This window comes from Cervus canadensis, chromosome 15 (assembly GCF_019320065.1).
Source record: "Cervus canadensis isolate Bull #8, Minnesota chromosome 15, ASM1932006v1, whole genome shotgun sequence".
Taxonomy (NCBI): domain Eukaryota; kingdom Metazoa; phylum Chordata; class Mammalia; order Artiodactyla; family Cervidae; genus Cervus; species Cervus canadensis.
Genome location: NC_057400.1, coordinates 54,231,306 through 54,256,643, shown reverse-complemented (window position 1 = coordinate 54,256,643; position 25,338 = coordinate 54,231,306). Strand labels below are relative to the sequence as shown.

At 33.9% G+C, this 25,338-nt stretch overlaps 1 protein-coding gene across 3 annotated transcripts in view; it reads left to right on the top strand.

Moving 5' to 3' along the window:
- The window catches only part of ATF2 (activating transcription factor 2), a 77,670-nt gene extending 54,140 nt beyond the window's left edge, over positions 1-23,530 (top strand). For 2 of the 3 annotated variants that reach the window (XM_043487505.1, XM_043487504.1), the window contains exons 11-14: positions 2,991-3,140; positions 5,782-5,988; positions 15,761-15,866; positions 20,989-23,530. In XM_043487505.1, the coding sequence (XP_043343440.1) occupies positions 2,991-3,140; positions 5,782-5,988; positions 15,761-15,866; positions 20,989-21,215 (690 nt within the window). In that variant the 3' untranslated portion in view covers positions 21,216-23,530. The remainder of the gene's footprint in view (positions 1-2,990; positions 3,141-5,781; positions 5,989-15,760; positions 15,867-20,988) is intronic. The other variant, XM_043487506.1, reaches the window with a different exon arrangement.
- Positions 23,531-25,338: the final 1,808 nt, after the last annotated feature.

Here is a 25,338-nt window from a genome sequence, read left to right as displayed (position 1 = left end):
CTTCTAACTTGCTCTGTGATCCTGGGAAGTAACTTCACTCTTTGGGCCTTAATTTCTTTCTTTATCTGTAAGATGGTAATTGAACTAATTGATTAGCTCCAAAATTCTGTTGTAAAATAAATATCTATCATATTTATAGACGTTTTCATTAATTTGGGGGAACCAAATTACTCTTCTTTAAAATGTCTCAACATATATGTGGGTGGATTGTGGATATCCTTACATTAGTTGTAAAATGTATATGAATCACCATTTAGATAAATTTCTTCTAACCCACTGTAATTTTTTTTAGCATACATTTGTTTTTAAACATGTTTGTTTAAAAAAAAATTATAGTTTATATTTAAAAAAAAAAATCTATAGTTCAAAGCAGTGTTAATTAACCCTTGAAAATCTTTTTCTTGCATTTTGTATCCAGTGGCACACTTCCAAGTTAGACCCATTGTAATCAATGTAACAGCATGGAGCAAACATTAGAGCTTCCTCACTGGATGAGTACTGTATACCCTAGGGCAGTCAAGAGAGGATAATGAATGAATACTGATGCTGCTTTTAAGTGCTCTATAAGGTAGTAACTTGCCCTACTAAAGATTATTCAAGAGAGTGATGTTTATGTACTTCAGACTCCCCTATGTGCAGTTACTGTATTTCATTAATTCTAAGAGCTAAGCTCTTTACTATAAAACTTTAAATGCTCTTCAATTCTATGTTTTCTGCCTAAGGACTTAAAAATGTTTTACCAACACATAATTTACCAAGCTTCACATCTCAACCAGTACTTATATTTTTTTTTTTCAACCAGTACTTATATTTTTATACATTTTATATCCAGAAATGAAAGCCCTAACCTAACGCTATTATAGATTGGCTTTTAAAAGATGTTAATTATGCACACTGACCACCTCCCCAGATCCTCCTCCTTCTGTATATATGACCCACACTTTGAAATTCCTCTTTTTGCTTTCACTTCTTTGACCGTTGAGCTTAAGTATTCCTTTCTGATTACAGGCAAGTACTGCTTTGTCACCTACCTAATTAGTTTTAATCCATCCACTTCCACATTATCCCATCAGTTATGAGTGTCCCAATTTCCTGGATCTTAGCTGCTAATGTGGTTATTTCTGCATGTTTATAAGAGAAGGAAGAAAAAATGGAACTGGGAATCTTAAACCTGGATTCTGAAAGATGCAGTGTACCATGTGGTCTTGAGAATATATTTTCCAAAATAAAATACATCTGGAGGAGTTCATGGTGGTCCAGTAGCTAAGACTCTGCGCTCCCGCTGTAGGGGAGCGGATCCCCAAGTTTGATCCCTGGTCAGATCCCACATGCCACAACTAAGAGTTTCCATGCTGCGACTAAGACATGGCACGGTCAAAAAAATAAATAAATAAAATATTTTTTAAAAATTTAAATATAATATTAAATATTAAAAATTTTAAATTTAAATATAATATTAAATATTAAAAAATTTAAATTTTAAATATTTAGCTTCAGACTGAGCTAAACCTGTCCTTAAAATGATCCCTGAGTACTTTTTTTCCTAAGTATATTTTGAAAATACAAAAGTAAAGGAACTCTCATGATTCTTTGGTGTCCATACCCTAACACCTGAACTGTGAAAATAGAGGGCTCAATAGATATTTTTGAAAAAGGTAAGGAAGCTGATAAAAAATTAATAAATCCTTATGTAACTCAGGTAAGTTTTACATATTTAATCTTTACCTCAGCCCTACAAGGAAGTTGTCATTTTCCCCAGTTTTACAGATCGTTTGTTCAGATAGTTGGAGACAGAGTTAATTTCTGAACAGTAAAGTATCTTCTCAGCTGTACACATTTTGTATGCTAATATATATACAGTATATCTTATGTATGCTAACCAGTGAAGAAACTAGGACTTTACGTATGTGTAAAAACATATATATATCCTAGGTGTGCTAACCAGTGAAGAAAGTAGGACTTTATGAACGAAAGTACTCAGTCAGAAGAGATGGGAAAAACACACCTAATTTGGGTTGATATGGCTTTAGCGGTTACAGTATCAGACTTGGCATTCCGAGTCCTTTGTGGTTGTCTTTTGCACCACTTGACTTGCAGGATTTTAGGTCCCTGACTATGGATTAAGCTTGGGCCTATGACGGGGCGAAGTCCTAACCACTGGACCACCCGGGGATTCCTTTGTAGTTGTCTTTTGAATCATCAAGCCATCCAGCCTGAGATTATCTTTCTTGATTTTTCCATTTTCTTTTTTTTTGCTTCTTTTTTTTGGTGGGGGAGGTAGGATAATATATATAACATCATGCCATGGAAAAACTGCACTTTGAAAATAAGGAGATCCAGATTTAAATCTAGGATCTTAACTAGCTTGATGGCTGTATGACCTTGGGCAAATGATCTCTAGCGTCCTAATTTGTAAAATCAACATACTGTTTATTAGAAACTGATTTAAAAATTACTGATGACACAGCAACAGAGATGGATCTCAGGTGCATTATGCTAAAGGAAAGAAGCCAGATTCAAAAGGCTTATTATATACACTGTATGATTCCATTTATATGATATTCTGGAAAAGGCAAAACTTTGAGAATCAAAAAACAGACAGGATTTTCAGGGACTGTGGTGGGAGGTAGTCATGTGTGGATGTGAGAGTTGGACCATAAAGAAAGCTGAGCACCAAATGAAAACAATTGCATTAGAATCATGTAGGGGACTTTGTCTAAAGCTGATCTCTATTATCTACCTCTTTACGCTATTTCCAAAGAAAGAAGAGAGGAAAAGTTGCCCAAAATGACTCAGGAATGCTTCCCAAAGGTCCTTTTATCTGTCTTACTGATATTTAGGAATGCAGTAGAATATAATAAATCAGAACTAAGTTTAAAGTTTATGTATTCATTAACAAATGTCTCATTTGGTTAACCAAAAGTGTGTTAGGAGTTAGATTTGGGTAGAAAGCAGGGAGCATTTTTTTTAAATTGGTATTTGCATTTCAGAGATTAAAAGCTGCTTTGACCCAGCAACATCCTCCAGTTACCAATGGCGATACTGTCAAAGGTCACGGTAGTGGTTTGGTTAGGACTCAATCAGAGGAATCTCGACCACAGTCATTACAACAGCCAGCCACATCCACCACAGAAACTCCGGTATGTGTGTTGTTTTTATCATTCATCACTCAGTTTTCCTTTAAAAAAAAACAAAAACAAAACACAGTGTGACTTCAATGACTATATACTTTGAAAAGATTTTTCTGGTCAAATTTTTATTCCAAAAGTGTATTTAAAAAGCCTTAAGAAAAGGTAGTTCAACATAAAAGTTGAACATACAAAAAATAAATAAGCAGTTGTTACTGCTGAGGACACTCTGTAAATGTTTCTCAGAGTATCTGTGTGTTGGTTTAAGATGGCACAGTATCCATCAACAGTATTTAAAGAAAACTTTTTTACTATTGGTTGTATTCAACAAGTAATGTATATATGAACCATATTACTGATGTAAGATAGTTCTTGAATTAACACTTGTGAAATGTCACCAAAGTAACAGATAGGTTTAATGGCAGCTGTTTATACTAGAGGCCCGTTTCACTCTAATTTGTGTCCGGCCATTAGATGATTGCTGTTTCTATGTGTCTGCAGTAAAGGGTGACTGTATTTCTGTTAAATGTTTCAGAGCTCTATTTAGACCTTTTTCTTCTCTACTTAAAGAATATTAGCATTTAAAAGTAAAACTTTCCAATTAAAGAAACACACGTGAACAGCAAGTTTAACACTACCTCCTAAGCATAGGTGTTTAGATAACTGTATTTTACCTTTGTGAAACTTAAGATAAAGTGAAATAGTTGTGGTTGTCATCCACCAAGCAACTTTACTTAGGGGCCAAAAGAGAGGAAAAGTGAGTGTGTTCTTATGTCTTAATTCAGGGTTAGCCAACTGGCTCATGAGCCTAATGGAGCTCATGACTGTTTATCTATGGCTGGCAAGTTCAGTATGGCTTTTACATACTTAAAAGTTTATTTAAAAGAAAATAAATGAATGAAACTTAACTATAGTTTACCTGGATCTCATTTTTATTTATATTTTCATACTGTATTGTATTGGAATGAAGCTCCAGGAGAGCAGGACTTTTCCTGCTCTATCACTGCTATATCACTAGAATAGTTCTTATATGTTTTTCAGTGAAGTAGAGTGAATGAATCAATAGAAAAAGGGAGAGAAGGAAGAATATATGCTTCTAAGTAGCCTCAAATCCTTGTTAGAGGTAGAGTTATATATAATTCAGGTTAATTACCTGCAGAACTTAAAGATTTCTGCCTATGGTATAGATTAAGAGAATGTAGAAATTTTTGTATACATCATTTTAAAATATCATTAAAGTAGAGGCAAGAGATTTGTTTTCAGGCTGCTACTTTGGATCCTATGTCTATGGCCACACAATGCTTTCTTTTGCGCTGTTTCTAAGGGTTTATATCCTATCTCCTGTATTCAGGTGTTCTGTGGCACAATTTTGGGATTTGTGAGAGACATGAATATATTCTATAATCCTAAACACTGGACAATATCACTAATGACTGAAGATTTCTGTCTGGCTGATTTTGCAGGGCAGGCAGACCAATTAAAAGGAAAATCTAGACTCTGGGATTCTACCTACCAGGAAAATGAGCATTAATTAATTATATAAACCTGACCCTTAGAAAAAGACTGACCCCAAATTTCAGAAACTGAAGAAAAGCTGAATACACTAAAATGTGTTGTGTACTTTCAACTCCTTAAGTTTAGAGAAACCAATTTTTAAAAAACATTTACAGTTTAATGCTATTCTTTATTTCAAAAATAGCATAGAAACCATGGTTTCCCATAGTGGATTTAAATAAGTTATTTTTTATTAATACCTTAATAATTATCAAAGGATTCAATAATAATATAATGTTTGCTTAAAAGTGCACTTGGAAAAATAAAAGATCTCTACATCATCATTTGTATTGCATTTTTTAATTTATTTGTATTCTCTATAAACATGAAAATATTATTTATACAAACATTAAAGAATAGAATACAATCCTAAAGGAAATCAACTCTGAATATTCATTGTATGAATATTGATGCTGTAGCTCCAATATTTTGGCCACCTGATGCAAATAGCCACCTCATTGGAAAAGACCTTGATACTGTGAAAGATTGAAGGCAGAAGAAGAAGGGGGTGATAGAAGGTGAGATGGTTGGATGTCATCACTGCCTCAATGGACATGAGTTTGAGCAAACTCCAGGAGATAGTGAAAGACAGAGAGGCCTGGTGTGCTGCAGTCCATGGGGTCGCGAAGAGTCAGACACAACTTAGCAACTGAACAACAAAAAATACATTCACTGTGACGGTTAGTGAGAATCTTGGTTTAGCAATGCTTATTTATTTCAAGGAATTTGTTAAACAACAGAGTGATTTGCACATTGCTTCAGAATATTGATGTATACAATGAAACTTAGAAAGTAAAATTAGTACCTGTCACCTTTGCAAGGGACTTCCCTAATAACTCAGTTGATAAAGAATCCAGCCGCATTGCAGGAGAGCCTGGTTCAGTTGCTTGGTCGGGAAGATCCGCTGGAGAAGGGAAAGGCTACCCATTCCAGTATTTTGGCCTGTAGAATTCCATGGAATGTATAGTTCATGGGGTCACAAAGAGTTGGCACAACTGAGTGACTTTCACTTTCACCGTGGCAGTCCTTTACTGCCTATTATGTTAAATTTTAATCAGTAGGTACAAATACCAAAAGCTTTCATTTGTGTCTATTATAGGCTTCTCCAGCTCACACAACTCCACAGACCCAAAATACAACTGGTCGTCGAAGAAGAGCAGCTAATGAAGATCCCGATGAAAAAAGGAGGAAGTTTCTGGAAAGAAATAGAGCAGCAGCTTCAAGATGCCGGCAAAAAAGAAAAGTCTGGGTTCAGTCTTTAGAGAAGAAAGCAGAAGACTTGAGTTCATTAAATGGTCAACTGCAGGTATGGTGCATATATGTAAATTGTTTTATTATGAACACACATTTTCTTTATTTTTTCCTATTCAGACATTTTAGGATACAATATTGGGTGTGTATGGAATCTGTAGTAAAGTGTAGTTTAATAAACCTATTTGAATACCAAGATGAAGTAATATAACTTTCAATACTGATACAGTGAAGAAATTTTTAAATGTGTTTACTTGCGTTGTACAAAAGTACCTAAACTATCTGGTTTAAACTTTATAAAGTTATGATATAGACTTCAACAGAATCTTCAACTGTAAAATATTACTGGTACTTCACTTTTCTTATTTTTTGGTTCATGTCACAACTATAGAGTTGGTTCAGTTTGCAGTTTTTGTTTTTAAGTTCTTTTGTTCTTTGAATTATAAATTTTGTTTTGTTTTGTTTGTTTTATTTAAAGTGAATATAGTGCTCGTGAAAGGTGCCAGATTGACAGCTTTGGAACTGAAGGACTAATTATCCACAGAACAGGTACAATATGGCCAGTGGCAGTAGAAATCATTTCATACTGCCCTGCCAGTGTGCCTCAGATTTATTTCTTAGGAAGCCTATGTGGTATAAAGGTTTTAAAGCTCCTTCCTATTCAGTCTTTGGTAAGATTTTCAATGATGGTATCGGGCAGCACTAAGTCTATTTCCTTCCTTCTGTTTTTACTTCCTTTTTTGTTGTTGTTTTTAATGTTGTGAATATTCTTAAGTAAAATCTAAACTACCAGTTGATGAGCGTCAATGAAAAAAACTGATGAATTTATGAATTAAATTGATGAATTTAAATTCATTATGAATTTAATGAATTGTAGTTGTTATTATTGGTCAATCCTCTGAGCTGTCCATTCCTACTTAAAAATTAATCATGATTAATGATGAGACTTGCTCTCATCTTACATCTTTAAAGATGTCACCAGTATCAGTGTCTTGTTTAAATTGCTTAGGAAAAAGCTTTCTAGCTTGTTTAGCTCCAGGCATAGCATTTCGCCTAATGTAAATTTTAATAACTTAACACTTCTTCATATGTGAGACAGACATCTTTTAAAACTCTGTGTTGGGCTTTGAATATTGACATGTTAGCTTTAGAACAAATAAATTATCTTGCAAAACTTACTTTTAACCATTTCAAATAAAATTAAATATGATTTTAATTTTACCATATCACAGAGACTTCAAATATGTACTTATATACTAGGATATGTTAAATAATATATTACCTGATAAATTATTCTTCTGGAACTATTTTCATAATTTTTCAAAAAAAACTTTTGAATTTTTTTCTTTAAAGTGAAACATTATAGATACAAATTTATTTATGTACTGTAAAAATGGTTATTTATCAGATTTCTCTGAATATTAACTCTCATTTAAATGTTGGAGTATTCATATTAATACATTAACAAAGTGATTTAGGTGGATCTATTCTTAAACTAACAAAATCATTCTTCTGACTGACTTGGCTTCTTAACAGTTACATGGTATTAAAAATAACATTCTTTGTTAGCCTCAGTTGTCTTACCCATGGAATAGAGATAATAATACTTGCTGGTTCTTCTGCTCTGGATTGTTACATACATCAAATTAGAATTTTTGCAGGCATTTTAAAATAAATTAATTTTAATAGGATAAATTTATCAATATTTTCTTTTTTAATTTGGCTTGTTATGCCAAACTAAGTGGTATATAAATATATGGTATTATTCTCAAGGTACTGGACTTCGGGTTTGGCCAGTTTCCTATTTTGACCCGAGTTATAACACTATTAACAACTTTTAATGAGATTGTTGTTCAGTAGCTAAGTCATGTCCAACTCTTTGTGACCCCATGGACTGCAGCATGCCAGGCTTCCCTGTTCGTCACTATCTCCCAGAGTTTGCTCAAACTCATGTTAATCATATTGCTATTTCCTTAATTATACTGCAGCCCTGGTCACCACTATGAACACCAACAGTGCTTTATTACTTCAGAAAACTTTGGAGAATTCAGTATTCACAATAAATGTAATATTTGCTTCATTAATTTCATGTTTTTTCCACCATCCATACTATATAAAATATCATATTGTAAAATGTGTTCCTTTTTATATTTCCTAATTTGAGTAGAAATTTCTTGATTGGAGGAATAAAGGCAAGATTTATCACCTAAGTAAAAGTTAGCTAACACTTCAGTTTTGAAGCAAGCATGAAACTTCTAAATAGAAGTCACAATCAAGAAATCACTAAGTTAAACTCTGTTGTTGAACATAACTAGTTAATACCTCAAATTAAAACAGAACCAGTTGTTTTTCTTAAATTGAGGTATAGTTGATATATAGTATATAATTACATGTTTCCATGTACATATCATGATTCACAATTGTTAAAGGTTATACTCCACTTACACTTACTTTATTCCTTGTGCTGTACAGTATGTCCTGGCAGCTTGTTTATTTTATACATAGCAGGTTTTTTAAATGTTTGTTTATATACTTGTCTGTGCTAGATCTTAGTTGTGGCATGTGAACTCATAGCTGAAGCATGTGGGATTTAGTTCTCTGACCAGGAATCAAACCCTGGGTGCTCTACATTGGGAGTGCAGAGACACAGCCACTGGACCACCAGGGAAGTCCCTATATATAGCAGTTTTTAATCTCTTAATCCCCTATCTCTATCTTGCCCACTGGTAAGCACTGTTTTTTCTCAGTATCTGTTTTGTTTTTGGTTATTCACTATATTCACTGGTTTTATGTTTCAGAACCCAGATACAGGTGATATCATACAGTATTTGTCTTTCTTTGATTTATTTCACTAAGCATAAAAATAAGTATTTTTAATCATTGAGGGATGGGTACCATCATGGTTAGAAAGAAAGTGTTCTTAGTTTTAAAGATGTATACCAAAACATGAAGATAGGTGAGATGATGTGTTATCGGGTATTTAAAAAAAATACTTTTGCAAAAAAGAAAGAGAATAAAGTCCTTCTGAATATATTAACCTGGAAAATGTCTGTAATATTATGGGCAAAAACTAAGTTGCTTGGAAACAGCCCAGATGTCCATCAGTAGATAAATTGTGGCATATACATCCAACGAAATATTTTTCAGCCACAAAAAGGAGTGAAATTACATGCTACAATGTGAATAAATCTCAAAACATTATGCTTAAGTGAAAGAAGCCACAAAGTCACATACTATATGACTCCATTTATATGAAATATATAGAACAAATTAATCCATAGAGACAAAATGCAAACTGGTAGTTTCCAGAGACTGGGGGGAGAAGGAGGAAAATAGGAAGAAACTGGTTAATGGATAAGAGGTTTTACTCTTGAATGGTCAGATAGAGGGTGGTGGTAGCACAACATTGCAGATGTGTACTAAATGCTACTGAATTTTTCAGTTTAAAATGGTTAATTCTATATTATGGAAATTTCACCTCAACAAATTACTCAAAAGTCACATACTAATTTCATTAATGAAAGCTTTATAGTTAAATGTATAGATTGTATGTATGGAAATTAGTATAGAAACGAATCTTTAAATAGAGGTAAAATTTTAAGAATGACATGTACTAGTTTGTAACAGTGATAAAGGGGGTTTGGGAAGAAAGGGTACTTCAACTATGACTTTCTCTATTGTTTCAAGTGGATATAGACTTTTTCTTGTTTTTTACTTACATGTCATATAAAATAAGTTTTAAAAAAGTAAGTGACACATTCTAGTTTTCAGAATATGAAGAGTTAATATGCTTATAATAGATTCTGGAGAAAAAATTTCATTCAGTCTGCCAACAGCAAAACTGTTAACTGTGAAGAACAGAATGACTTATAAAGAAAATTGAATGTCAAAGAAATAATTAAACTCTACTTTATGTGAAAACATTCATCAGTTCTACATTTCCTTAATAATTCTTCACGTGACATTCAGGTTTAGGTGATCAGTGTAGTGGGCAGTAATGACCCATGGTTACTTATATATAATAAAAGGTTTAATGAGTATTGAGGTGTGACTGTTCATATTTTTACCAAATAATATATATATATTAGGTTTTAAGAAAATACTAATTATTCAACCTTACTGCCCCATTCACTGAATTTAATTATATTTTAGCTTTCTAGAGCCATTGCTTTAAAAACAGTTTCATCAAATTGTATTAGAGACATTTATGGTACTCTAGACCAAGAATTGGATGCTGTTGGTTATAAACTATTATATTTTCAAAGGTAATATATGATTTTGTCTTTTACTTGAAATGGTGGTAACCCAGTTATGTCTTTGTCTTTCATATACTCATCTTGTGGGTTAGTTTTCAGTTTAGAATTGCAGCATTTCCTTTATGAACAAAAGGCAGGCTCATAGGAGCTCTTAACAATCTGTGATAAAACCTGTAGAATTTGTTGTGGATTTTACTTTTAAAACTTAGACACTGCAAATGTGTGTGGACTGGAAGCTCAGTAAATTAATAGAAGCATTCTTTGATAACAAGATACGTGAGGAGTTTTCACTAATAAGTTAATGATATGGAAAAGGTTTTGTTTAATGGTCCATTGACTTAGAGGGAATGGGATTGATCTTTTAATCCTGGTACCTAAACAGTATTTTACTTTAGTATTTATCACTTGAAATAGAAAGGAATGGCAACAATTGGGAGATGGTATCCAATACCTGTTTAATTCCTGAAAAACTCTAAAACTGTCTTTCTTCTCCATTCCCAGACTGAGTTTTTCACTATATTCTAGAGGGGGAAAGGGTAATAGTGATGCCACTTCTATCTCATGCATTTTATTCTGAGTACTTCTTTTTACTGTTGTTGCTCAATTGCTAGGTTGTGTCCAACTCTGCGACCCCATGAACTGCAGCACGCCAGGCTTCCCTATCCCTCACTATCTCCCAGAGTTTGCTCAGGTTCATGTCCATTGAGTCAGTGATGCCATCCAATCATCCCCTCCTCTGTTGTTCCCTTCTTCTCTTGACCTCAATCTTTCCCAATATCTGGATCTTTGCCAATGAGTCAACTCTTTGCATCAGGTGGCCAAAGTATTGGAGCTTTAGCATCAGTTCTTCCAATGAATATTCAGGACTGATTTCCTTTAGTATTGACTGGTTTGATCTCCTTGGCTGTCCTAGAGACTCTCAAGAGTCTTCTCCAGCACCACAGCTCGAAAGCATCAATTCTTCAGTGCTCTGCCTTCTTTATAGTCCAACTCTCACATCTATACATGACTATTGACAAAACCATTGCTTTGACTATACAGACCTTTGTTGGCAAAGTGATGTCTCTGCTTTTTAATATGCTGTCTAGGTTTATCATAGCTATTCTTCCAAGGAGCAAGTGTCTTTTAATTTCATGGCTGCAGTTTTTACTAGTCTTTACTAAAATCTTCCCAAGCCTTTACCTCCCCATCTGTCAAACTCATAGAAGATAAGTACTATTTTAAAGATCAAATAAGAGAGGTAATAGAGAAATTAAGATACTTAAGCTACTCTTCACAAAAATCAATGATCATAGCAATGAGAAATTCCCCAAAGAAGAAACTAGCCAATATTATTTCTTTAATTTGGGGGATAGTAGCTGAACTAGAAAGTCAAAGATCATGAATTTATGGAACCTGATACATCAGTCTGTGGCCAAATATCAATGAAATGTTTTGATTGGTTATTCAATTAGCTATCCTGTCATTATTTCATCAGTCTGATCTGCTTCAGACAAACTGTAAATATATATATATAATTTGTTCATCAGTATGTAATTAACCTTTGAGTAGATACAAATAGATTTAGAGCAGTGGTATAGACAATGCCAAATAATTATATTTTCTGTTAGACCATAATGATTTCTTCAGCATCTGCTTTATCTTACCAAATACATTTTACTTTGACGCCCCCCCCCAAAAAAAAAAAAAAATCAGTAATTCGTCACATTTGAATGGGACTTTAATATTTTCAAAATGTTTTCATGTCTCATATTTCATTTCATCTTCAGAATGACCCAGAAAGAGAGTTAATATATTCTGCAAATAAACTAAGACTAACCAGAAAGGTTTTGGAGACTGAATCCAATTATAATCAGTCTAAAATAATCCACAGATACAGAGGTATAAATATTTCTTTTTTCATTTAATATTAAATCTCTTTATGGCTTAACATTTCTTTCAGATTCACTATGGCTTAAGCAAACTGGTTCTGTTATGGCTTTAAGTCATGATTTATGGAACTGCCTTGTCTAAATACTGTCTGTCTTCTTAAGTTCTTTCCTTTATACATATAACTATGTGACTATAATTCTTGAATGTTTTGTTTAATTTGTTTAATTTTCTGCATTTGTCATAAATGATTTAAAAAATACTGGCCGGGCTTTGGCAAACTTTTCTAATTTTGCCTAATGTAAAGGTTATATACCAAGATAAGCCTCCTTTTATCAACTCCTACCTGGGACCTGATCTTGACCATAAGCATATGCTTACACTTAGGGCTCTCCAGCTCAACTAAATCCATTTCTTTAAGGTTTGGCCTCTCTTATCCAACTGTTTACTTTGCAGTATTTCTTACAGTTCCAATTCTTTGCTAGTAACCATGTCCCATTTGCTGCTTTCAGTCTAGTACTGATAACCATTTTTTAAAGAAATTGAGTATTAGAATACAATAAAATACAAACTATTGATTTAATTTAACCTTTTGATCAAAAATCACATGAGCTTAGGATTACCATTAGGAAAATCTCTTATCATTATAAAATATTTTAGATCAGGATGATGTAAAAGATTGAACTAAATTTGTATTGAGCACACCTTGAGTTTGTTGGGGTTTTTTTCCTTGCTATTTCTGTCATTTAAAGGTATAGGGGGAAATTACACTATTTGCATTTTGGATAAAGAACAGCATACTTGTGTACTATATCACTTAGGTATATATAAATTATAATATTTAAACATTTTTTAATTTACCCCTCTCTTCCAGTTTTTGCCCCTGATTTGAATTAAATTCAGTTAACACAAATATAAGCTGTGAAAGTGTTAGTCGCTCAGTCGTGTCCAACTCTCTGCGACCCCAGGGACTATACAGACCACCAGGCTCCTCTGTCCATGGAATTCTTCAGTGGTCATTCTCTTCTCCAGGGGATCTTCCCAACCCAGGCCTCCTACATTGCAGGCAGATTCTTTACCATCTGAACCACCAGGGAAGCCCTTATAACAGGAATCAAATACCTTCTCTCTAAAGTCCTTGATGTTCATTACCCATTTTTAGCTAGTGGCATCTTTACATTTATTTGTTCACTTGTTCATGAACCAGGTAGTCTGATTCGGTGAACAACCATAATACCACCAGCTGTTAGATGGAATATCAGTTTCTGTATTCAAACTTAACCAGTTTCAAACCTGTCATTTAAAGAGAGATTTTGAATATATTTATTTTTGAGTGCACAGGAATATTGTTTTAATGGTTAACACCCAGAATTTTATTTAAATCAAACTATTTTGTATCAGATTATCAACTTGCGACTGCTCAGGAATTTTATCTAATACATCATTTCTTTCATAATATGGTTTATGATGAATGTCCATATTGAGTATTTAGTTGAGAAGGCATTTGTGGTTTTTAAAATTCTGTAATTGAGATGATGCTATTAAGTATGTCAATCTTCCTTTTCTAAGAAAATGAACAGTGTGACTATGTGGTGAGGTTGTTGACAAAATAATGAAATTAGAACCACTGACCAGTTTTATATTATTTAAGCTATTTCATTTCACCCTCTTTGGTGTTTTTTTTTTTTACCGACTGGAAATAGATTTTAGAGAAGACCATGGTAATTCAGTGTACTCAGTTTATGCTAGGCCATGGACTGTGATCTGGGGATATAGAAAGCAAAGTGATCCCTGCTCTTGAGAAACCCCAATCTAACAGCGGTGGCAAATAAGTAAACCAAAAACAATCCAATGAGATAAGTGCTATGTAAATACACACATACAAACACACATATGTACATATATGTAAATATGGCTGTGGAAGCACAGAAATGAACACCATGTGTATTTATATTGTACTGAGTTGACTTTTAAAGACAGTGAAATAGTTAACAAGGCAAAAGGGAAAGGTTTTCTAGATGGAAATAACAGTATATATTTAGTTAGCCATACAAAATTTCTATTTATAGGTCAAAATCATTAAATATTGATTATTTAATAGGTTCAAACTAATGAGAAGGGTGGTCACAGGTACTCGATTATAAAAGATTGTGTATTCTTGACTAAAAATACATATTCAGCCCTATTTCATATTAGAGAAATTAATGAGAGAAACTTGTAAATGGAAGTCTCAAAATCAAGCTAACAGCAGAAAGAGGGAGAAACATTTTGGATTATATATGGTGGATTATTCATAATATGGTTTCTCATAAGTACTGTCATTAATAGAGATAATTAGCAGTATTGACACTAATGATTCAGTATTGCATAGAAATTAATTTTCTAAATAACAGCTTGTTTTTTAAAGCAAAACTTTAAACCTTTTTCTTTTGTACTTTAATCACTATACACCCATTCTTGTCTCAAATACAATGTTCTAAACATAATTTAACCTTTTTTTTTAATGACTCAGAGTTCTTATAAAGCATCAGTTTTTGTTTTGTGCTTTAACACAGCAATTACAGTTCGTTGTTATTGGCGTGTGAGGAACTGTTTGAGTCGACAAACTTGCCTTTGGATTACTGAACTTTTATTGTTTGATCTTGTATGTTCCTATCATCAGTCACTTAAGGAGACCTAATGAGTCTAATTTACTAAATTATTTTACATTCAGCTTTCTGGGTAAGAGATTTAGGGATGGAAAAAGAAGTGCTTGAGCTTTTATGTATACCTTTTTGCTGTATTTCTTCATTTAATTTTGGGTTCATGGATGAAATGTGAATAGTTAAATGTAAGTCCAAATAAGTAGAGGTATTTGTATGTTAAGATTTTTTAATGTTATTAATCTATTACATTCATATTATTTGTAACTCTTGAGTATTGGTAATTATCACTAATTTATGTGTTAAGGTTTGGGGGGTGGTCCAAAGGAATTAATTGGGCTTTCTCAACTTGGAACTTCTACATAGAATCTACCAGATTAATGCATCCAAAACAAAGACTGAACTGCTCTGTAATAAGAAGGACAAATCATCATTGATTTATCACATTTAAATTTAGATGTGTACAAATGGCCTAGGTCAAAGGCAACTAAGCCATTTAAACATTATGTCTACTTTCATTGGTTCCGTGTCCAAAAACACAGTGCCTTGCGGTGCACTTTAGATGGCTGTGATTCTCCAGTGACTGTGTTTTCCCCATGGAGATTTTCCTAGTTTCTAGAAAACTGTTTAATTAGTTTCCAGGATAAACTTTTTTTATTTCCAAGTGAACAGAGTTAGTGAAATTTTATCCTGACTCCCTTGATACTTCTAATTGTTCATATAATCAAAAGAGCATGTAACATACGTAAAATAAAAATACCTTTGATAGGTAACCTGTGTAGTATATAAGCAGTTCCAAGGCAAATGATAATGTAAAAAACTTTGAAATATGCTATCCAGTTGTGATTTAAATTTTTATGTAAGTTGCAGGTTTTATGTAAATGTTAAAATATAAAAGCTAATGTGTAATGATTTAATAAATTTAAGCAGCATATTTTTGTTTATTCCTTGGTATTCTTTTAAAGATATTCAATTTTCATATCTTAATCTTCACTTGTTTTAAACAGTGAAAATGGTTTAGTCTGATGCTGGTAAGGTACATAAGTTGTTTCTCCTCCAGAGTGAAGTCACCCTGCTGAGAAATGAAGTGGCGCAGCTGAAGCAGCTTCTTCTGGCTCATAAAGATTGCCCTGTGACCGCCATGCAGAAGAAATCTGGCTATCATGGTGAGTAATGGTCCATTACCTACAGCCTCAGGCTATATCAGTGAAATGCTGCCAGAGTGAACCAAGCTACCATTAAAAAAATGGAGACTGCAGTTCTAATATTTAATATTAAATATCAGAAGTTCTACAGAGTTATTATGGAATGGAGGATATACTTCTCAGAATCTAGAGTTTTTAACCTGTATCTAGCTTTTTCCTAGAGATTACTATAGATCATCAAAATGAGTTGGTTAATAATTTAAAATATAGTGAAAGTATTTATGATATTTTGTTTATATTTTCAGAGTAATATTCTTCTTGGATTGACAGACTGAACACTTCTTTTCCAGCCTCCATTTAGTAATTTTTTTTTTAATTAACTATCTTTACTTACCAATCAGTAACAGATCCTATTGTTACAGGAGCAGATCCTAGTATTCTTCCTTAGGTAATCAGCATTGTGCAGTTTTATTGTTCTGAATGTTTATATTGAGCCTTCTAGTTAAAAAATACTAAACTAGAACAGTATTTAAATTATCTGTAAGTTTCCTCTTAAATATTTCACTTTAAAATGAGTTGGGTTTTTTTTTTCTGTTTTCAGCATTTTAGAGGTTAATTGTGCTTTTCCTTCTTGTAATGTCCTTTTTTGATAAGATGCACAATGTTGGAACCAGCTGTTAGTCTTGAATAAATGGCCAATTTTGTCTATCGTACACAAATTTGTAACAAATAACATAGCTGGGAATGCATTAGGAACATTCATAATATATAACCCACAGCTTTCATTTTTATGATTTAGTGATATTTCAGGATATTTGTAAATGTGAAGATTGTTTCAACCATATGTATCCACTTCATTTTAATTTGCCAGTGTCAGTAATTCAAAGGAAAGAAACATTTTGTATTGGATGCAAACAGTTCCTCAGGTGCTCACGATAAAACTTAATGGCCACCATCTTTACTTGTAGTTATTGTAAGCAGTTTCATCAGAATGGGCAATATTTTTTAATTTAAAAGATTCAGTAGATTTAGCAGCTCTATGCCATATATATTTAGAACATTGATTTTTGTCAGTTTTGAGCAAATAAATCTCAGTCCTTTGACATCTTGTCATTTTGACAGAATTGTGAAACACATATGGAGTAAACTGGAACCATATAGAATTATGTTTGGGGTTGTATTAACAATGACTGCTGCGGGGATGAGGAGGCCATTATGGCTCCCATCTGACTTAACAACATAATTTCCTTTAGAAGCTACTGAGTTCAGCATTATGCATACATGATTTTCTTAACAAGAGAGCTCTCCTTATTTTGATAGTTCAAAAAGAAATATACAAATAATTCTATAAAAGTAGAAGGCAAATTAACTCTTAAGTTGCATTCAATTTATAATTATCTTCAATTTTTTAATCTAAATTTATTGGATAACCCCAACAGTTTTATCCCTGTTATCCAGGCAGTATATCTTCAGCAAATGCAAACCAGTTATTTATTTGAAGCCATAAAGATTTTTTTAAGTGTACAGATGTATATAGGTTTGCATGCTATATCCTCAAACTGACTGAAAATCTAGATTAATAAGTTTTTAGTGAAGATATACAAGGTGTGAAAAATGTAAAAAATAAGACATTTTGGAGTTTTGGAACAGTTCCCATCTTTTTTCCTGTCTTGTTATCTATATAGTCAAACTGACATCAGTATAGTTATTGCATAAAATTAGTTCTCTTCAGCTCTAGAAATTGGATTTTGTAGAAATTTCAAAATTTTTATTTTCAAATTTGAAGTCTGGAAAAAAATCTGACTTCTCTGTTTAATAGTCAAGGTAAAGATTGCTTAAGTAAATGTTTAAATCTCAGAAAAAAATGTGGAGAAATTTACAAATACATAACTGTTCATCATATTATAGTACATAGCAATTGCTAATGATAATGAGCTGTAATACCAGTTCTTTCAAAACACTGTAATACAAAACTAAGGTTTAGAAGAAATTAAGTAATATGACAAAATCTTGCAGGTAAAAGTGACAATATAAAGTCACACAGTCATAGGGTCTCTCAACAACGGAAAGTCCCATATCCTAGGAAACCTTTCAGTCATGAGAAAACTATGACATTGATTTTAAGGGTCAAATAGTATAAAACATCAGAGAAGGCAATGGCACTCCACTCCAGTACTCTTGCTTGGAAAATCCCATGGACAGAGGAGCCTGGTGGGCTCCAGTCCATGGGGTCTCTAAGAGTCGGACACGACCGAGCTACTTCACTTTTCACTTTCATGCATTGGAGAAGGAAATGGCAACCCACTCCAGTGTTCTTGCCTGGAGAATCCCAGGGACGGGGGAGCCTGGTGGACTGCCTGCCGTCTATGGGGTTGCACAGAGTCAGACACAACTGAAGTGACTTAGCAGCAGCATTATAAGACACGGAGAAGGCAATGGCAGCCCACTCCAGTATTCTTGCCTGGGAAATCCCATGGACGGAAGAGCTTGGTAGGCTACAGTCCATGGGGTCGCTAAGAGTCAGGCACGACCGAGCGGCTTCACTTTCACTTTTCACTTTCATGCATTGGAGAAGGAAATGGCAACCCACTCCAGTGTTCTTGCCTGGAGAATCCCAGGGACGGGGGAGCCTGGTGGGCTGCCATCTGTGGGGTCGCAGAGAGTCGGACACAACTGAAGCGACTTTGCAGCAGCAGCAGTATAAAACAGAAGAGAAATATGAAAATATTTTTAATGTTTGGATTCCATGAAGAATAAAACATAAGAGTAATCTTATTGCCATTAATTCATCTTCTCTAAACCTCTGGGCATAATTAACATAACAAACATAGTTGTTTCTGTAATCATAAGTGGGAAGCAAAGCTTATTAAACCCTAAATGTGAGTTTATATTTTCATGAATGAAAATATGTATAAACATTAGTGGAACTTCAGAGGGTGAATTGTCAAACAACTGGTTTCTTTTGGTTTAAGTAGTGCTAAAAATGGCTCTTAGAGTGTAGTAAGATCTCTTGTATCTTTCTGTCGTTTGTGATTTACACTAGTAATTTTTCTCCCCTTACCATCTCAAACTGGACATGGGTACAGCTGTATCACATCACAAAGGTATTTTATACATAATTTATAAGTTAGTACCTGATTCTTTGTACAGCCTAAAGATTTGTTTTACCTAATTCTGAAAGCTTGGAGAAGGATACACCTGTTCCTTATCACTTTTTCATTTTGAGTCCATCGCCCCCATTGTATATTTACATTTCCTTATACCACTTGTCACAGATGGCTCTATTTCTGAAAGCCTTTATATCCCAAGAACTTAGAGACGAAGGTCATTTTGTTATCATGTTAAGTAGTGGTGAAATAGAGGGCTTTTTACTCTTCTCTCCAGTTAAACTGTTATTTGCCAGTGTTTTGTTAGAATGCATTATTATTGTATTGGCTATTTAACTGAATTGTAAATATTTTATAACCTTCATTGTTGCTTAATCAGAAAAGTACCTTTGTGCTTTATGTAATTTTAAAAAGGATTACTGATTGTGGTTTGGTTTGTTTTTTTACTGTATCTTGACATCAAATTTTTATCCAGTGGTGCAGTTTTGTATTTAAAGCAGATTTATAGAGATGGTGAGATTCTTTCAAAAATGCATGAATTTGAGGCAAAAGTATCAAAATTCTGTAAGGGTTACTATATTTCAGAAAACCCTCAAAAGGAAGAATTATATTTGAACTAAAGTTGTGCTTGCCAGATTCCTCCCCGTCTATCTTCTCCATTACAAATCCCTGGGTAAGTCCTGCTTCATGGGGTCCACAGTCTTAATAATTGACTTTCAGAATGAGCACCTGGCCATCAGCAAGCAGGCCAGTATGTATTCTCAGATTTCATAGAAAGCCAGCTTATTGTCATTTCTGAACACTAAGTAAAAATTATTTTAATACCAAATGCAAAGTGCAAAAGAACACATCCCGTGTAACACTGTGTTTAAAGTGTTCAAAAATAAAGCTGAACGACACTGTTTAGAGATTTATACCTATCTGGTAAAACTTCAAAGAAAAAACAAGAGAATGATAAAGGGAATACATATAAAATGGTGATTACCTTTGGTGAAGAGAGGACCCTCCAGGTCCTCTCAATCAACAAGTGTTAATTGCAGTCTTTTAAGTTGGGAAGCTGAGTTCACAGGTGTTAATGCTATCTGTTGTCTCATAACTTGCATACACTGTAACTATTTGTGAGTGTTATACAAATGGAATTATTGGTTTCTCTTCTGTTAAAATAAGAAAGGTGTAGATTTGTTGTTCAAGCCAAAAAATTGGTAGATTTATTTTCATAAATATTTAGAATGTCCTATCTCCAGTTTTATATGGATTTTTATTTGAATCTCAATGCATGCAACTATAACAGCTGGTGGCATTTAGATTCTAAATATTGCTTATTCTCATATGTACAGATCATTAGAATCAGGTGTTATAATCATCCATTGCTGCAGTAGATAGAAAGTCAGAATAAATATAGTTCTGCAGAGGGAATTATTTGAAGACATAATTTGTATGTTAGAATTCATTTTGATTATGTATATGCTTGTACGTTTTCTAACCTTTTAATAAGAATAACAAAACCAGTCTATTGGCCTACATGTCAAATGTGTTGCTGGGTGTTTCATTTTATCTATAAGAGACTTATCTCTCAAATTCCTACTTAATTTTCTTTCTTAACACTTTTTTTTCCCCATTTATTTTTATTAGTTGGAGGCTAATTACTTTACAATATTGTAGTGGTTTTTGCCATACATTGCCATGAATCAGCCATGGATTTACATGTGTTCCCCATCCCGATCCACCCTCCCGCCTCCCTCCCTATCCCATCCCTCTGGGTCTTAACACTTTAACAAATAATTCTTCAGCTCTGTTTTACTGGGCATTGAGGTGTTTGCATGCGCATGCCTGTGACTTCACTTGACTTGTTGCAGGCACAATTGCCTACTTCACGACTTACAGCCACCTTTCTGTTACTCAGTTACTGTCATACCAACTTCTCTGAACTGATTGTGTAAAATGCCATCTAACTTTTTATTCTGTACATTGACTCAGCCTCATAAATTTTTTACAACTATTCTAAGAAACTGAGTAGTTTTCTTTTTTCCACTCAGCTGCTGATAAAGATGATAGTTCAGAAGATTTGTCAGTGCCGAGTAGTCCACATACCGAAGCTATACAACATAGTTCTGTGAGCACATCCAATGGCGTCAGCTCCACTTCCAAGGCGGAAGCCGTGGCCACGTCCGTGCTCACGCAGATGGCGGACCAGAGTACAGAGCCCATGCTTTCGCAGGTTGCCATGGCTCCTTCCTCCCAGTCACAGCCCTCAGGAAGTTGATCAAAAACCTGCAGTGCAGCAGCTCTAGATACTCCTTAGTGACTTCAAAGGGAAATCAAGGAAAGACCAGTTTCCATTTATGCGAAATCTGTGGTTGTAAATTTTTTTTTTTTTTACTTGAAATTAAATTTGACTCTAAAGTTGGTGTAGCAGCAGTTGATGATCAGACTGAACAAGTTTTTAGTCTCTGGAAAAAGACTGATTTTGCTTTTTTTATAAATATTGTTAGATTTATTAATTTTTCTGTGCTCAATGTGTAAATTGTATGATAATTCATTGTGGTTTATTTCACTTTTAATTTGGGGGTGTTTTAATAAATGGGGGTGTTACTGAATCTCTCTTCCTACTTCCATTTCTTTTGACCACCTCTTAACCCTCAACTACGATGGTAATTTTGTTATATCATTTATACCAAAGTTCTGCATAGTCCCTATTGACTTTGTAATGTTAACAAGGTCATAAAGCACTAGCAAGAGAAAGAAATTTTCTTTTAATCTGTTTGCCTTTTATTTTGCACATTATGCAAAAGGAAGAATATTACCGAACACTTTTTAAGTGAGTGAAGTGTGGTAAAAGACATACAGTGCTTTTATGCACACTCTTAATCTTAAGATCAGTAATAGTGCATTTTAAGATTTTAAGTAAGCATGAATATTGGAATCCTTTATCATTTCAATAATGACTGTTTTTCAAGTCTTAAATTCAGTATTTTAAATCCTATGTTTTGAGGCTAGCAAAATATGAAATTATATAAAGTACAATACAGGGTTATCGGATACTTAATAATTTTTTGATGTTAGATTTTTGGTTTTTATTTTTTGCAGATTTCAGGTTTCAAAATGAGAAGTTTATGCATAATCAAGTAAGGTATGGTTGCCAGAAAAGCCTAAAAATTACTACTTAGAAAATTTAAGACTGTTTACCCCCATTGTCTTGTACTTGCAAGCTAACTTGTACTTATTCTTGTGGAAGCACTGTCATCTTTTAGTAGCAAATTTTGATAACGTTTCTCGTGGGAAAAAATCAGTATCTATCTTTAGAACAATGTAATTATAATGTGGGAAACAAGAGTGAGTGAGAGAGTGTGAGTATGTGTGTATGTGTGTGTCTTTCAATAGTTTATGCCAGCAATCTTTGCTTGAATGTTTAATGATGCCTTCGGTGTGATGCTGGCCAATAGATGATTGCAATTTAAGATGTCATTACTGTGCAGGCTTGGATAACTAACATTCCATGATGTAGTTTGTTTCTGATGAGATGATTGTAGGTACACTTTTCTCATTATCCAGTCATCTGTGGGATACTGAGTTTTCTAATGTGCCATTATCTATTTTTATTCTGCAGTTATGTTCAAAATACAGTACAATATTTTAAAATAGACGAAATTGTTAAAAATAAAGTAGTAGATGTGTGTAGGAAAACTTTGTAAAATAGTTATGAGTCCTCCCCAGTAGCAACTTCTGGCATTCAAGCAGGATTCCATTATGTAAATATCTGTGACACATTTATAATAAGTTGTGTGGTTTGTCCTGCATCCATACTACACTATTTGCTCAAGTCCCAGTCCCGTCTCCTAATGAGACTGACACTGAAACCTGTATGAATATCCTTGACAATTCAAGGAAATAGCCCACCTTGCCTAAGTTCCGAACTGGGAAACATTCAGATTATACAAATGACATTTCAGGACTTTTAAGTATGAAGATAATAGGAATTTTATTGTTTGGCTTAAAAAATGAGCATTTTTGGTTGGTAATTCTACTTCTAAAGTTTGTTTTTTTTTTTTTAACTGATTTTCTAATTTTCAGGTACTCAATTTCTAATCATGACTTTGCCATAGTTATGCTAAGGAGTTGATCTCAAAGGCACAAAATATGAATTTTGCAAGAAGGCTGTTTTTTATTGTAGTTTGGATGGGTTAGGAAAAGCCTCCGTTTTTCATTCTCCTAAGTCAGTCAGTGCATTTTTCTTAAATTTTATTATTTATGCAAGTTAAAGTTCTTTGGTAACAGGAATTCTTGCAACTGTAAAATAAAACTACATAGATGTAAGAAGTCATGTAAACGGTTAATGAGCTTATTACCAAGGTTAGCAAAACTCATTGTAAATCAGTCTGTACTCAGCAAATAAAAATCATTATTAGTTGTATAAACACAAATTCCATTTTGACTTTCAGGATGTCACACTACTTCTGTACCTAGCATTTTGAGTCCTTATATTTGCAATGTTACACAAACTGTACTATTTTCTTTTATGTGCAGTTTGCATGAGTAAACCATCAAAGAATAAATTCTATCTTTAAATTATGTTCCTAATTTGCTTGTTCTTACCTGTCTTTCCTAAAGTAAGATTACTTGATAATGATGTTTTTCTCCTTCAGAATGTTTATTACCTGAGAAGAACCTAATATTCTGTTTCCTGTGATAAAATTAATTTCTTCTCCAAGACCTTTCACAGCTGCAAGGTCACTCAGGACTCTTTCTTCTTCTCTGCATGCACTTTAAGCCCTATCATACAAAATGAACCTTTAAGTCTCCAGCCCGGAATATTCCCTTACCCACACACAGAGTTACTACACACAGATGCACCAGCCTTTGGCTTATCTTGGTAACTGCCTATCAAAACAACTCTTTCACTCTGAACTGTATAATCTTCCCTTACCCTACCTTCAAACACAGTGCTCCCATAATGTTTCATAAATCAATTGATTACCACACCATCCTTCCAGTTGCTGAAGTTTGAACAACTTTGTTCTCATCATTGATTCCTCTCTTCTCACCACTCACATCCAACACATCAGGAAATGCTGTTACTTTACCTTCAAAATAATACAGAATTCACCCACTCATTCCCAGCGCTATCCCCCTGCTCTGTGCCCGCATGGTTCCTCACCCAGAGTACTGTGTACCTCCTTTCTTTCACCATATGCTACAGCCCATCCTCAGTCCAGGAGCGCCCTGAAGCTTCCCAAACACACATCAGGTTACGGCACCCCTCCACTCCAAATTCTAGAGCGGCTCCTCATTACATTCGGAGCTGGAGCCCTTACGGGGCCTACAAGATCTGTTCCCCCAACCGCATCCCATTACATCTCTAACCTCATCTCCTACCACACTGTGAGCACTACTAGGTGTCCGTTTTTCTTCTAGGCACTTGGCATACACTAAGAACCAAAACACAAAAGCCCCTGCTTTGGGGAAGCTCACATTCTAAGTGGGGAGAGGGGTTTTGGGGAAACACAACGCTGAGTATCAGTACATCATCTTACTCGTTATAATAGAAGCCATGAGTGCCAAGTGAAGAAACGGACATACCAGTTGTGCTGGAGAGCACTGGGGTGATGGTTCAGCCTTCTCTCTCAGAGCCAATCCGAAAAGACACAAAGAAACACGTGGTTATTTTTTAATTTTAAGGTATACATTTCATAAACGTGCTTAATCTAAATTACATGCTATCAAAGACTTCATGAAGACAAATTGATGTGTTTCTGTAACAAAGCTTGACTAATGATACACTGAGAAACTACACATTTGCTTTTGACTTATTTCAGAGGACAGGAAAGATAAGTAAATTCCACAGACAAGCGTTTAAGTGTAGTTTTGCTCATTCTCCATCTCAAACTATAGTTTCATGTTTGACAATAATAATTTATTTGTGAGAATGTAATTATGAAAGAATCCTATTTACTGCTGGGACTTCATCTTATAAAAATACATACATATACACACACAGAGAGACATGTATACACTAAATACCTAAAGAGCACAGTTATCAAACCAAGTAGAAGCAAATTTTAATCTGATGTTTCTAGATTACCTTGACCACAAGATAATACTTAACTTCTGAAGCAATTAAAATTATACCATTTTATGTCTGATATAATTATGAAAAATCACTTCTTTAAACTTTCAATAAATACATTTTTTTCTGTGATTATCATACTTTTTTAAGTGAAGGTCTTTCTAGCTATCTAAAATTAGACTGAGAGTTGGGTTTTCACTGAAGCAAAGTATTAAGATCCCTCTCTGTGGGAGAAAAAAACTCACAAAAAGTAGAATAAGGATTTTTCTGGAGAAATAAATGGTGAGTTGCCAATTATACATTGCCATAGAAGAAGTAAAAT